At 49.3% G+C, this 15460-nt stretch overlaps 1 protein-coding gene across 2 annotated transcripts in view; it reads right to left on the reverse strand.

Annotated features, from left to right (window-relative positions):
- Nucleotides 1-15460, reverse strand: part of Csmd1 (CUB and Sushi multiple domains 1) — a 1629066-nt gene that overhangs the window by 441457 nt on the left and 1172149 nt on the right. For both annotated transcript variants that reach the window (XM_040292009.2, XM_040292008.2), the window contains exon 10: nucleotides 7399-7520. In XM_040292009.2, coding sequence (XP_040147943.1) covers nucleotides 7399-7520 — 122 coding nt within the window. The remainder of the gene's footprint in view (nucleotides 1-7398; nucleotides 7521-15460) is intronic.

Raw genomic sequence — 15460 nt, forward strand, 5'->3', positions numbered from 1 at the left:
TTTAGATATTAAGAGCTGTTGCTTACAAGGTATAACATAAATGCATAAATTGCTGTGATGAATCACCTACCCTTGAGATGAAATATCTCCCTACTCCACGTTCTCTTCTCTCTAGACATGAGGCCACTGGAATGATTTAGGCTAGCATCATCTTCATTAATTACAGTAAATCCCTGGTTTTCCCACTGACAATCCTGCCGCATTCACATCTGTCCACCCACCTTTGCAGGACGATTTTAATAAAACGCACTTTCTAATTGCACCCTTTCTTTGATACAGTACATTTACACCTCATTTTCTTAAAGAGAACATTTAAATTCTTCATTTGCTATGTAGGGTGGGGCCAACTGATCTCTTTATGAACTGAGCTATTAAAAGGGAGAAGGAGAAGGACGGAAGGAGGAGAATGGAAGAGGGAAAAGGAAGCAGAAGGAAGGCAGGGGACAGGAGAGGACAGCTGAGGGACAGGGAGGGAGGGACAGGGAGGGAGGAGACTGTGGTCCTCTGCTACCATTCCAAAAGGAAAGGGAACTGACTTTGGGGCTGAAGAGTAAATGCTGGCCTGAACTCCACCTCAGCTGTGGCGGTGGGAAGGCTCTCACACTGAGGACCAGCCTCACGGACAGCCTCGGAGGGCCTCAGGGTACGAGGCTCCGACTCCATCCTGTCTCCAGCCAGCCCGCCTCCTCCCCTGGGCTGCAAAGGATCTGAGAACACTTTAAAAATCACCTACAACCAGAGAAGTGAAAACTGTGCTCCATTTGTGTGCAATGAATCGAGAGTGTTCTGCTGTCACGTAAAGTGGTCAGAACAAATCAATAAATTAAAAAAAAAAAAAAACAACAACAACAACCACCTGCAATGCCTACGTCCCAGCAGCATCTGGGACTCAAAACTTCATTTTTGAGTGATATTTCCAAGCCACCCATCTCAGGACAAGGTAAAAGGCCTGGCTGTGTCCTTCCTCACTCCCACCTGTGCCTGGAGGACCCCGCTTCCTGCACGGCTGCTCATCTCAGCCTCCCTCCCTCCTCCGACCTACACAGCTCCCGGACCTACCCATACCCACCGGGGACCTGATGCCCCCCTCAGCCTCCCAGGCCCCTCCACACACAGGCGGCACTAGGCACAGGGATGTCTCCCCACAGAAGCCAGAGAGTTAAACAATGGAAACTCAAGCACCGGGGTTGTGGGGACCCTGAAGTCCCAGGAGAGCTGACGTGGGCAGGTGACAGGGAGGGGTTGGCACGGAGGGTTGCTGTGTTCATGGGCATTCATCTACGGAACCTCCTTTAAACCGGTTTCACAGTTTCTGCTCTGTGACGTACAGTGGAACCCTGGGACTCTCGTGAAAGCGTTCGCCAAGGTTATCCACAGTTGCTGTTCACTATCCTGCCAAAACTATTTTCAGAAATTCTGAACATTTCCTCAATCAATATTGTTACATTGTGTGCATGTACAGATATGTGACAACAAACCCCATCATCATGTCCGACTCTAACGCACCCATGAAAACGTGGACAGGGAGAAAAGTCCAAATGCGTTATTCCACGGAGCACAGGCCTCCAGAGCTGGCACGGTTGGTACGTAGTGTGCCCGTCCTCCTGCGTATTACCCATGGTGCTTAGCACCAGGTAAATGCTGTCACTTGTTACAGTGTGTTGTTTAGGGAACAGAGACAAGAAAAAGTCTGTATGTGTTTAGCAAAAATAGTTTTTTAAAAAATATTTTTGATCTTTAGATGTTCGAAAGGAAGACTGCACAATCCTGAATAGAGAGGGCTGGCCATGCAGGTGTAGCTGTGTAGGTGTGTGTGTGTGTGTGTGTGTGTGTGTGTGTGTGTGTGTGTGTGTGTGTTTGAGGCCTAAGCATGGGCATTGTGAACCTGAATCACATGCCCCTCTCAATCTAGCTGCTACGTATGCACATGAGTCCACATAGGGTGTGTGCCTGCATGTACATGCCTACAGAGGCGCTCAGCACAACAGTGCTCCTCCAGGATACAGTCAGCCTTTCCAATGACTACCCCAGGAGTGAGTCTTCAGGTTCAGACCTTCTCTGTTAGTTCCTATACTTGGTTTATATACATACACACACATATACACAAACATGTATGTGTGTGTGTATATATGTGTTATATATATATATATATATATATATATATATATATATTTCTCAAGTATTGGATCACAGATTCATCAAGAATGCTATCTAAAAATAGTAGACTATTGGATGTGTTTACATAAAGTGGTTTTTAAAGTATCTTATTGCTATATTATTTTTATTGAGTTTTTCTGGTGGTACTATGGCGAAAGCACTTGTAATTGAGTTTAATAAATCTGAATTAAATCTTGAGAGACTTTTTTTTATAGTTTTCTACATAGAACATCCTACATACTAGTTTCTCTTAATCGTTTTAGGTTTTTAATGATAGATTCTAGTCTTCCTCTCACCTTGACATTCCAAAATATATGTAATGTACATTCCCTAGACTCCAAGCTTCCTCCATTGGTTATTTCCTATGAGCAATTTTCTATAAATAACTGGGAAACCTGATGGACGGCTCCTGATTGTACAAGATCACCCAGAGTCCCGGCCAGGAGCGTGCGCACCATCAAGAGAGGATTCAGGTCAAATCGCAGACTGTATGAACTCGCCTCCTCCCGACCCTGGGAGTTTCCGTTTTCTGTTCTGCCTTATTTGTTAAGAGTTTGCATATCTGATGAGGTCAAGCACACACATGGAGGGACAGGGATTCTTCTAGAACTCTCCATGAGTGCTCTGGCAGGAGTCATTGTCTGGAGGCTTGACGTGACTCCTCCTCTCTCTGCTCCATTGTAGCACAACTTCTTCGCCCAGCGCTTCTTCGGAAAACGCTTATTTGAAATGTCTCCCAAGGAATCAAATTAAGCCTAATTATACTTAATGGCAATGACTGGTGCTTAATTTGGATGGTAATTCTGCTTAATTGAGATGCCTTCAGGTGTCTAAGTGGTGTTCTAAGAGTGCTGGTGTGTGCGAGGGGATCGATCTGGAATTCTCCGTTCCTTCTCTGAACCTTTCTACAGCGTAAGTGATGAAGCAGAATGACACAAGTTTCCTGAAGTGTGAGTGAATGATTGGGTGTTCAGAATCAACCGAGCTCACACGTGACCTTTCCGAAATCTGCACAGACGACAGAGAAAGTGAAACTTCCAACACAGAGAGAGAAACACAGCCCCAAACTGTGCACGGAAGCCATCGTGCACATGTGATAGCTGGGGCAGGTTCAGCAATCAGCCTGGAGAAGTCCAAGAACACACTCTTGTTCCTGACTAACTAGACGCCCAGGGGAGTCTAGGGAAAGAGCAAGAGGAGAGGCTTTGGGGACTTGGGCACAGCAGAGGGACGGTGGACACCTGCTCTCTTCCCGGCATGCAGCTGCTCTGCACGGGGCACACCCCACGGGGAGCCCTGTACTGATGGCCCCTTCTCCTGGCTTTGGGGTGTTTTTCTCCTCCACTCCCTGGGAGCTGCACCCCAGGCCTTGACTCAGCAGGGCCCAAGGAACTGTGCCAGGCACATTGTGGAGGGTTTCTTCCTGTGTCGGTACAAGAGGCCGTGTGTCTTCATGGAAAGTGCGTCTGCCTGGGACCAAAGTCTGGAGAGCCTCGGCCACCTTGCTGCCCCGGGTTGAGATGCCGCTGCTGTGCATGGACAGAGAATGGCAATGCCAGGGCCCTGGAGGGGGTTACGGCCCTGTGGGAAGTAAGTGGACTCTCCTGCTGCTGCCCTTTTGGCTCTTCTGTCCCTCTGACCAGAGCTCCTGTCCGTGTGTTCGATTATTTCCAATATCATCCCATTATTCCATTTTCTTATATGATTCATCAAAGTGATGGCACACTAGAGAGAGGCAAAGGAAGTGGCTCTCCTTGCAGATGGCAGGGAAGTGCTGTGGGTGCCTCCGGACCCTGAGCTCCCTTTCAGTGAGAAATGTCAGTATTTCTGCATGTATTGGAAAGAGGGAGAAAATCCTGTGTATAATCATATCTTTAATGTACTTTAGAGAACATTTATCATCATGCACCTAAATGCGACTTGAAAATACTGGAAAGGTGTTCATGAGATCACCTAAGATTAGCTCGGAGGCACAGTCTTCTCAGCTGAAGAGTTCTGAGTGTTCCTCGCACGGGAAGAGAGCTTACCTTTGACCGCGTGTACGGCCAGGTGGTGCGCGGGCATTCCCTGCAGCTGACGGCAAACCCTGCCTTCACTGTCCTAGAAAGGAAAGCAAGGCATGGCTTCCCATGACTCCTCACTGCTCCTGACACCTTGGTCCCTGTCTCTGGTTTCCAGTGTTAACGACACACTTGTGGCCTCCAGGTTTGCCTCTGGGAGTTGTGTCTGCTTGGATCCGCAGCAGGTCCTCACCCCCTGCTGCCCACCACCAAACAGCCCTCCACATGCACCATCGGTTCTCGAGGTCCCTTCGTGGTTAGAGGAAGGGAGAATGCATTGCTCCAAACTGGGACAACGGTAATACCAGTCAGGGTGCTGTGAGCCCTGGTGCCAGGACAGTGGGCCTGGCGAGGCTCCTCCAGGGAACCCAGAGCACAGCTGGCACTCAGAAGGGCTCCTCACCCACCTTCCAAGTTGCTCTTCCTTCCCTCTCCCACGACTCACAGCACCTGCTGGAGAGCGACTCAGGGTGGAGCCGTGTGGGAGGACGTAGTGCTGCACCAGAGAACCAGGGCCTCGCCTGGGCCTCCCTCTCCCTCACCATCAACTGGGCACCACGTCCTGCTCAGCCTCCATCTCAGACAACCTTGGATCCTCCCCCTTAGAGCTGCCTCTGTGCCCGTTCCATGTCAACTGTCATCGTCCATCGCTCAGCGTGTCAGAGCAGATTCGCAGCTGTGCCTCCACCTCTCCTAGAACCTACTGCCACACGATTTCCTCCTGTGCCCAGGAGGGGCCTGTAGGGAGAGCTTATGCAATGGCTGCCGTCGTGTGTGTCTTATCGGGGGCTTTCCCTGGGATAAGCAGGGCCTTGTTTGCTTTTGACTGTGTCCTAAAGGACATGAGGGAAGGACTGGAGAAACCCCACCTGGAGTGGGGGCTGGGCTCTTTCCATGGGCACTGCTCCCTCCTGCTGGGAAGCCTGCAGAGCCCTGTGGACTGCACCTCTGGACTCCCTGCCCCACCACTAGAGGGAGTGTCTGTGCCCCGTCCTGGCAAAGGGCCATGGGAGCAGCCTCCTGCTCGGGGTTTGGTCTGTGCCCTGAAGACAAAGAGGGCTCCAGAGGGCTTCACTGGTGGGGTCTCAGCCCCAGGGCAGGAAGTGCGAGGTTCTGGGAGCAGCTGAGGGTGGCAGTGGGCGCCAGGGATCAGGGTAACCAGGGGTGAGCTTAGCACAGCATAAGAACACACAGAGACCGCAGGACCTGCTGGGGTGGGTGCCTGGAGCTCCCGAGTGGCCCTCTGACCCACTGCCTTTGTGTGATGGCCTCTCGTGATGTTCACAGGGCCACGCGGAACATGTGACGTCAACCAAGCCTGTGACCTACTGTAAAGGCACAGCAGCACACCCAGTGCTTCACAATGTCCCCGTCAGATCATTTAGCCCCAGTGGCATTCCCACTGCAGGGACCCCCAGTGCAGCCATGTCACCTTCTAGAGCTACTTCAATACTCCGCCTAGGACATGCCCAACAAGTTGGACTGCACTGGTATGTCTCCCTAAAGCTTCTCCATCTAAGCTTCAGGACCTTTGCTAAATTCTCAAGGTCACATAATTTACCTTGCTAGAGATTGAACAGAAAGATGTTTAAATTTATGTGAACGTGGACATTACTTAAAACAATTCTAAACTAGTAACATGATATACTTTTAAAATTCAGTTTTAAATAAAACTCCTTTTTGATAGACACATAAATGCAACGGCTTGGTAAACGGTCGTCAAATTGTTGACTAACTTTACATTTTTTATGACTGAAAGTCGGCCACGGTATTGCAGCTACTTAGGCACACACGTGGATGTGGTCCTCTTCACAGCCACTTTCCAGAGAAGTCTTCTTATCACATGCTCTTACTATCCCTGAGGCTCAGGGAACTGGGCTCCCTTGCCCAAGGTCATGGAGCTACTGAGGGGCAGAGCTGCTTCTAAGGGCTGAGAACGAGGCTTGGAAACAGCAGAGCTGGGTAAGAACTTGGGTAAGTTATTGACCTGCATGCGGAGACCAAGTGGGCCACAGTGGAGCGACTCAGCCCAGGTGACACATGGCCCCAGAACACTGAGGACCCAACCATCATAAAACCGGGGTCTTTGGCAAGAGCTGTGGCAGCTGTGACCCTCTGTGTTGAGGGAGGAAGCCCACAGCCCTTTTATTACCGCTGTCATGTCACACAGCAGTGGCCTTGCCGCAGGACAGAAATCAGCAAAGGAAAACTTCTTTGTTTTCTGGCATCTGGAAGACTTCCCCCAGTGCAGTCAGAATGGCTCTGCTCCTGGGCGGGTGCTTGGGGCACCCAGGAGCCCATGAAGAGGACCCAGACTGCGCAGACACAGACCCCACCCCATGAGCCCTGCAGACACAGCCCTGCTGCGAATGATGGAGACTCGCAGCGGAGTGATCTTTCTAAATCTAATATTACTATAAACATAGGCTCTGAACATTGTTTATTTTAGTTTATCTAAAATCCACACTCAGAATGATTTTCTGTCAGTTTTTAAATCAAATCAATATAAAGATGTACCACCTTTGTTTTCCTGTTTCCACTGGTAGGAATCCCAATTGCGTTTCAACCAAATTAAAAACAACCCAACTCTAGCAAACACAAGGCGATTCCGAATGTGCTCTCCTGGTGGATTTTTCAGATGCAGTAACACAATCGTAGGCTGTGTGTGAGACACCCATAAGAACTAACCTGTCTCCACTGTCCTCTACTGCCAGGGGGCACACCTGCTACTTAGTGCCACCTAAGGTGAGAAATCACCCAAAGCAAGGCCACCCGTCTGGCTCTTAGGAAAGCACAGAGATCTTAAGGAAAAACAGCCTGTGGGTTTTCGCATGCTGTAAAAAGAGCTCTCTGCATGTGGGCACAGGAGGAGAGGCCATCACACTGAGTGGCATGTGCAGAAACGCTGGGCCTGGGTGGAGCCACCGATGGGATACCCACAGCTGGAAAGGCTGCGACCCCTGAGGGCAGCATGCCCAGACCTAGCTGGACACCACCAGGAGAGGACAGCGAGAGGACAGCGTGACCCTCTGACTACACTGCTTTGCCCGGGTGTGGGCATTGGACACAAGCAGTGCTGGACTTTCAATGCCAGTGGCAAAGTCAGGGGGCGTGTGCTTTACAGAGTGGCCCGAGCCCGCGTGTCACCTGAGGCAGCACACCCTGGGAGCCGCAGCCTCACCTTGTCGGGGTCAGCGGTGGTGATCACCCACACACAGTGTGCGTTGTCTTCGTACTGAACCGGGTAGTTCGGGGAGGTGATGACGCCACTGGGCCCACGCAGGTTCGATCCACAGGTCCTGGCTGGAAAGAGAAACACGGTTACCTGCTACGGCATTTGACGGTGCGACAGATATCATATTCATATGGGACTTCATCAGCTTCTAAGGGACATGAACTAAAGTTGGCAGGTGGATTCTGCTCAGCCTGCGGGTTCCTGGTTAGTGTCCCAACGTGCACTAGGAAACGTTCATATTGGATTTGCAAAGGCTCACAGGATGACCTCACGGTGACAGTACCATAGGAAACGTCAGTATCAATCCGTTGACTTCAAATCCCAGTCTGGCTGGAACACACCAGATACGTGTACACACTCGGACTAGCTCCCAGGAGGCCACAAGGCACAGAGAGACTCAAGGACACATGGCACTGGAGTCTCAGGGCCAGGGCCCCTAACCATGCAGATGTCACCAACAAGTGAACCAGAAGCAGCAGTCCCCACCCCTTGGCCCAGCCCTGCTCAGATGAGGAGGGCAGAAGGACGGTCCCCAAGCCTCTTTCAACCTTTAGTTCTCTCTACAAGACGATGCCAGGCGTCCTTACGGTCAATGCACATAGGCAGGGAGATGTTACTCAAAGTGTGGAGAACGAAGACAGCGGTGGGCTCCAGAAGCCGGAGGACAGCAGCGCCTCCTGTCTCTCCATCCTGAGGGTGGCCTGAAGGCCAAGGGAAGCACAGCAATTCCCAACCAGAATGAGCGGCTCGGGATGGGGGTAAAAGTGCTTCTCTGCCCTCTTCTTTGGGGATATCTTCTTAACAACAGGTGATTTTGGAAATCTAAGGTCTCCCGGACTGGAGACTCACACTGATCACTTCGGCTGGGTCTTGGGAAGGAAAAGGAGAAGCCGACTTCACAGAGGTGCACAGGGAAGAAGCTGGGCTTTGTTTCCTCACCACCACCGCCGCCATCAGGCACAGGGGCCTCCCAGGAAGGGCCCCAGGAGGGACCTGACCTGATGGGGGCCTGTTCCCCCTCCCCTGGGCTGAGCACCAGCAGGCCAGTCGCTGCCCTAGGAGCCTCACACCGAGTCCAGGTACATGCACTCGTGAGCTTGAGATGGGTACTACCTGCACCCCAGCCCCTCTGACTCTCCCCATTTATGTTACCATAAAATGACACAAAGCGTGTCTGTTCCCAGTAACACTTCTTCATGTGATCATCGCCTACAGCTTTTCCTTTCCCATTGGGTTGGGATTTCGTGATGTGTCCTGACTTGCCTGCCTACCCAGAGCCAGACACAATGTCTGCTGTCCTTCATATGCTAATGTGACAAGATCACTTTGGACAACTTTCCCAGTGCTTAAATATACTATGGAAATAATCAGCTAAAAGTTAGCCTACTCTGTTAAAATTCACTTTTTTTTTTTAAACCAGGTATTGAACCAGGGGCTCTCAACAACTTAACCACATTCTTAGCCCTTTTTATATTTTATTTAGAGATAGCATCTCCCTGACTTGCTTAGGGCCTCACTAAGTTGCTGAGGCTGGCTCTGAACTTGTAATCCTCCTGCCTCATCATCCCAAACCACTGGGATTAAAGGCATGTGCCACTGGACCCAACCAAAATTTACTTTTAAAAATTGGTATTTACTGTCCAAATGAATTGCATTGCCTAAATAAAGATGGGCACAACTTTGTTTTTCAGAACCAGTGGGTATATTATGACTCTGAAGGTCTCTACAGAAAGCACAATGTGAGCCTGCACCCCTCCAATGGGCAATGAGTCTTCACTCCCTAACCGATGCCTTTAGCAACATGTTCTTGAGAGAGCCACGACTGCAGATGTGAATTCACCTGAAGCACACTACGCTAACAGTATTAATTAGAAAACCATAAAGGACAGTTATCAGTGCACAACTCCAGTTAGGAGACCTTTATGGTACAATTTACACTCTGGAACTTTGAATCATTTAGAGCCGTTGCATATCAGAGAGACACTCAATAAATACTTGTTTATTTGAACTATGAATCAGAGTAGCCACAGAGACTTTCTAAGCACATCACACTTTGAGAAAGCAGCTCTGCTCTGGGGAAGTCGTGCATGGGAGGCTACTGTGCCCCACCCCCTGCATCTGTGCCCACCTGGCATCAGCCCCAGCTGTCCCCACCTGGGAAAGGTGACTAAATCTCACCATCTTCGGCCATGCCTACCAGTCGACTTCAAATCCCAGTCTGGCTCGAACACACGAGATACATGTACACACTTGGCTTAGCTCCCAGGAGGCCACAAGGCACAGAGAGACTCAAGGACGCGTGGCACTGGAGTCTCAGGGCCAGGGCCCCTAATCATGAAGATGTCACCAACAAGTGAACCAGAAGCAGCAGTCCCCGCCCCTCGGCTCAGCAGTCTCTGCCCGTTGGCCGCCTGCTTTGAAGCTGGACTTCCACTTGACTTACTAAAATTCCCAGAATTTTGAGAAACTGATCTACCATTGCGAGGGGAATTATGGCTTCCAGTGGTTCTACTTTGAGTGAGTTGTTGGATTGACACATGGAGCAGCAGCACAGCTCTACGTTTCCTAGAAGCACAGGGTCTGGTTCCTCCTCAGACCTTCAGCTGTGAGTGTTGGAAATGAATCTATAGCATTTTTTTTTCATTTTGTTTCTTCTTAGCAACTTATCTTCATCCTCGAAATGCATCTCAATAGCAGATTAGTCTTGTCTTAATCCACATTCTTAGGAAGCTACCAAAGGAAATATCTGAAATGAAGTGTAAGGGCACACTCAGGGCAAATATAATTGTCAATTTTGTTCATTAAAGCTTTGCATTTAAAGCAGTTCTCGGCATTTGAGGATTTCCTCTATAAATACTTGTTGTGTCTCTTGAACAGGTAAAGCCTCTTTAAGTCACATGATCTACCTATAATTACTTAATTGTAATCCTTGATTTTTGAAAACTTTAGCTAGCACCTCAGTCACTGTGCTTCATCTCCATCCTTATTGTCTGCTTCTTTGCCCCCTGAAGGTCACCTCCGCTCATGCCACCAGTGGTGATTCCTGAATTGCTGCTTTCTTGCAGCATGGTGGAACCAAGAGTGAGGATTCTCAGTCTTCCCACTGACAACTACGCAAAGCTCAATCTCGCCTGTGTAGAGTCTTTATCCTGGATAGTCACGTGGCCTGAGTGGCCATGATTTCTCCCAGCTGTCACCCACAGGCCGCCGTGCAGAGCAGTAGGGTCTTGGATTCCTGCAGCCCTGGGGGCTACCCACAGATTCTGCCTGTTCCTGGTTCGGAGGCAGGAAGTGTTACATTAAAGTCTCTGGATTTGGGAGTGGGGAGAACGCAGCCTGCCCACAATTCTTTCTTTGTCACAATCCACATCTTCTTCCTCCTCCATCAGCTGCAAGATTTTAAGATTTCTTTTCAGGGTAACTATGTGCTAGTGTTTTAAAATTCAACATTTAAGAATTAAAAGAGCTTGAGAGAAGAAAAGCAAAGCCTTGGAGGCCCGACTGAGAGCCGCACGGACTGGACTCAGTGGTGAGCTTGTGGAGGTGGAGAGCAGTCGGGCCGTGTGGATCAGAGAGTCCAGTGTCCTTCCCTGGGCCACGCTTAGGGCAGCAGTTGGGAGAAGCCCACCTGCAAGGCAGGGAGCAGGAACGGAGGTGGGGAATCGGAGGTCCGTCTAGCCACACAGGGCGCTGTGCTGCTGCAGCGGTCTGTGCTGTGCTCAGGGACGAACCCAGAGGACACGGGGCCATGAACCCACAGGGACAGCTCCGAGTCTGCACGCTGGCCCCTGAGATGCGTCCCCCGGCCTCTCCCCTCCATGCCAGCCTCCACTGGCTTCTCGCTTCGTGCCAAGGGTGAACTGCGTAGCTCCTCCTTGGGGCAGAGCTAGAAGAAACCTGTCCTGAGAGGGACTGGTCACTTGTTTGGCATCTGTGGAAGGAGGGACCTTACCATTGCCTCTGTACTAACCTGGCGTCCAAACAGCCAACACAGGGTCAAGGAAGCTCAGGAGTAATTGCACCAGCACCAAGAAAGCTCACAGTGCGCTCTGTGCACACCTTCCCGTCACTGAAGTGTGAGGCACACGTTTGCATGTGAGAGACTAATGTCACTGTCACCCTTGCGAAGGCCTCGCCCCTCGTCAAGATCTTCTATGAAATATGGCACCTAATGTAGACTAATGCCCACTTACACGCAGAATAAATGTCCTTGGATAACAGCCATGACCTGGTGCATCATTGCTGTTACTCTCTTGACAGTTTTCTACACTTGTAAGCTCAAATTTCACTCATGTCTTATACATATTCCAAGTAGAGCTAGAATTCATAAAACGGTACGTTGGTAACGCAAGACGTCATGAGGGAAAGAGGGAGAATGAATCAGTTTTCAATGCCAACGTATGCCATTTGTCCATTTAATCAATGAATACATATTAAGTACAAAATTCCTTTCTTTCACATGATTTATCTAACACAAATAAATTACAGATTCATTTAAGTACAGTTCCAGAAAATCTTTTCTGTTCTGTAGTAACTGCCCAATTAAATTAATTGATGGAAAGAATATTCTAATCAACTAAATTTAAGTTATTCGGATAGAGGAGTCACATTAGAAGCTTTCTCTCATGCAATTTCATAAGTATGTCGACTAGTTCATTTCTTACATGTTTTAGAGGAAATAATTACTGTTAATCGTATATTTTCTGTCTACTCCAGATTGTCAACCCAAACAGAGGACAGCGGGACACAGTGGTCAGGAGCCTCTTCTCTCTGTCCCTGCGTTCCAGGCCTGGCTCAGGTCCTCTCCTAGTTATTTAGCTTAGGCCTCTCCGAGGGTTCAGACAGTAACAGGCATAACACCTACTGCTGTCTCGGGGCTGCGTGAAGGGCATGGGGCTCCTGGCCTGGCCAGCCACACCTCAAAGCTCATGTTAAAGTCCACGAGGGAGGAAGTGACAGTGAGTCGGGCCTCGAGGAGGCTGCAGACAGGGAAGAGCCGCACTCCTGGCCTTGATGGAGAAGCAGCAAATGCAGTCATCAACAGGTTACCTCAGGAGGAAGCAGAGCTTTGAGGAAAGGCAGAGGCCGGGGGAGCCTGGGAAGCCTGGCCTGAGGACAGTGCTATGGAAAGGCCTGCAGGCGTGGACTCTATGAAGGCTCGGAGGGCCGGGGATATGCAGGGTAATGCCCCGAGGCCCGCGCCCTGGGAGGTCAATGACACCAGCTCAGGGCTCCCTCTCAGCTTCTCTAGGGCAGTGGGATAAGGGAGCAGCATAAAAATACAAAAATGTAGCGTTGTTAGTAACAGGGGGAAGTAATATGGGCAAAAACACTACCTGGCCATCAAGTAAAAAGCAAAAACCTGGAAGTAATAACAGAAATTTTCTAAATTCACTAGGATTTTTAAAAGTTCATTGTGTCTATTTCTTTAAATCTGTGAGAGCGTAGCTACCTAATCAAGTGATCAGTATATAAAGTATGATTCTAAAGCTGATGCTAAGCCTGTAATCTGGTAGAACGGGTCATCTTTCAGGTGTAAATAATCGTTTCATTATCATTGAAAAGGTTGTTTCTGCATGGACGATTCCTTGGCCCCTGACAGGTGACTGAGTTCAGGGTGATTCTGAGCTCACCCGACCCAACCTGGAATCCCAAGTTAATAATCAGTTCCTTATTCCCTGCCGGCTCCAATTAGCTTTGGGTAACTATGGTTACAATTTCAGGTAACGTCTCACTTGTCTTCTGTGCCCTTTCAACTCAGAGAGCAGCTGAAAATATCAGCTTCTCAGACGAAGGTGCCTTAGCACAAAAGAAAGTTCTTGACATAAATCTCCCCACACACCAATGAGTGAACCACCCACCACCGGAACGTTCTATCAGGGAACAGGAGAACATACACCACAGAGCACTACTCAGCCACAGAAATGATGCAGTGCTGTACGTGCTACAACCCGGATGAAACGGACGTCCTGAGGTCAAGCGGACCCAGGCAGGCCCAGGAGGAGGGACTGCAGGTCTCACTTGTAATAGGTGGAGAGACAGCGGGTCTCAGGGAGGCGGTAGAAGAGTGGGGAGGAGAGGCCAGGAGGGTCGGCCAGTGGGCACCGCGTTGGTGTCGGACAGGGGACGTTCTGCAGGCCAGGGGCCAAGGGTCAACTGCAGGGAATGATAATTTAGTGTGCATTCCTAAGAGCTGGAAAAAGGGGGTTTGAATGTTCACCTCATAAAGAAACCATAAAGGTTTAAGGAGACAGACAAGTATATGCCTGATTTAAAATTTAAACAATGTATCCATGTACGGATATGCCACACTGTGTCCCATAAATACATGCAGTTTATATGTTTTCACGTATCAGTTAAAAATACATTTAAATTTTAAAAAGACTCCTCCTCAGTCTGTCTATAAGAGTAAATGGTGGGGCTGGAGGCTGGCAGGACTCCAGCTTGAGCCGGTGGGACAGCAGGTCCTCCCACGGAGGGACAGGCCAGGGGCACCTGAGGCCTGGGCAGCCAGGAGCTTAGGGAGGGTATTGGGAAATGGCCAAGTCACGTTGGGCTTCAGCACAAAGAAAGGAGATGGCATGGATCAGCAAATAAAAATAAAATAGAATATGGACAAGAATCCTCTTTGCATCACTCCTCCCTACCAATTTAAAAGTAAGAAATATTTAAACACACACACATTTACTATTTGTGTAATCTGGAATTTTAAAATAAAGAGGAACATGTCCATTAAACAAGAGTGAAGGGCCGTTTTCTCATGGGGAAGTCCCCCTCCTGGGACCTACCACTTATTCATACCTGACGACCTCCTGCATGGCCACCACCCAGGGGAACAGAATTTGGTACGGTGTCTTTGAAAGCTTAACAATCTTGCTTTAATAATGGGAAGAACACAAAGTAGTCTAATGACAAAATCCTAAAGGCACAGGCTTGCATGATTTCCTTGCTCAGAGACAGGAGCTTCTCTGTGAAGCAGTCCGGGAGCCCTGGCCCACCTGCCACAGGGAGGGTCACGGCCAGTGCCAACCCTCTCCCAGGCACAGCAGTGTGTGGTACAGGAAGGGTGAGCATGCAGCGAGCACCGCCATATGGAAGGTGGAGCCCACAGGAGGGTGGAGATGTGTCTGCAGCCATTTCACTTCAAGGAGGAAGCCAGCGCTGTGCACTGTCCAGGACACCTTCTCCCATTCCTCTTAAACAGCTCCCAGGAGGGATGGTATATTCCTACCCATGAAACTTTCCTCCTTATTCCGTGGTCTACATAGTACTTGTACAAAATAAGAACCATTGTTTGGACAAATTATCTTATGAACAAAATGCAGAAAGAAAGCCCCCAAACCCAGTTTTCTTTTAATTTTACTAATATTTTCCAAAGCAATGTTCTGCCTTCTGGTTTTGGTATGCTCTTTAGAATTCCAGTAGTATTCAAATAAATACTTCCAAGAAGTGAGATTAACACCTTAGTTTCTCCTGATTTCCTGTGTTCTCTTTGAAGATGGTGTTGCTGATGCCTACCTTGCCCTGTCGACTAGGTGAGACATTAGCTTAGGACAGGTTTTAACAGAGTGATGATTTGAGATCATGGTAACAACACCCTTTCTCACATCACAAAACCCAGGAATTCAGTCTCACAGCAACAGAAAGCTGAAGAGTCTATGTTTCTTTGCAGGTTGTGCAAGAAACTCTCTAAAGGACCTGGTTTGTGATACAGAATGGCACAGAAGCCCACTCCGTGCACATACAGGAGGGTGGCAAGCTGAGTGTGAGAGACGTGAGTGCTCTGATCTGCCGCTGTCCCTCCTGGGGCACAGAGACGCTATAGCCCAGTGCTCGCCTTCTAACAAGCACCCAGAGAATACACACTTTGGCCCAGGGTGAAGAAAACGCGCATCCCGATCACATTCTCTCCATCTACTGACAGTGCTTTGCACTTACATCTCATTGTAGGTGCAACGTGTTCAGAAAAACGTGCCCCCAAGGAAGGCGTGCTTCCGATCATGCCTGC

This window comes from Ictidomys tridecemlineatus, chromosome 14, assembly GCF_052094955.1.
Source record: "Ictidomys tridecemlineatus isolate mIctTri1 chromosome 14, mIctTri1.hap1, whole genome shotgun sequence".
NCBI classification, from domain to species: Eukaryota; Metazoa; Chordata; class Mammalia; order Rodentia; family Sciuridae; genus Ictidomys; species Ictidomys tridecemlineatus.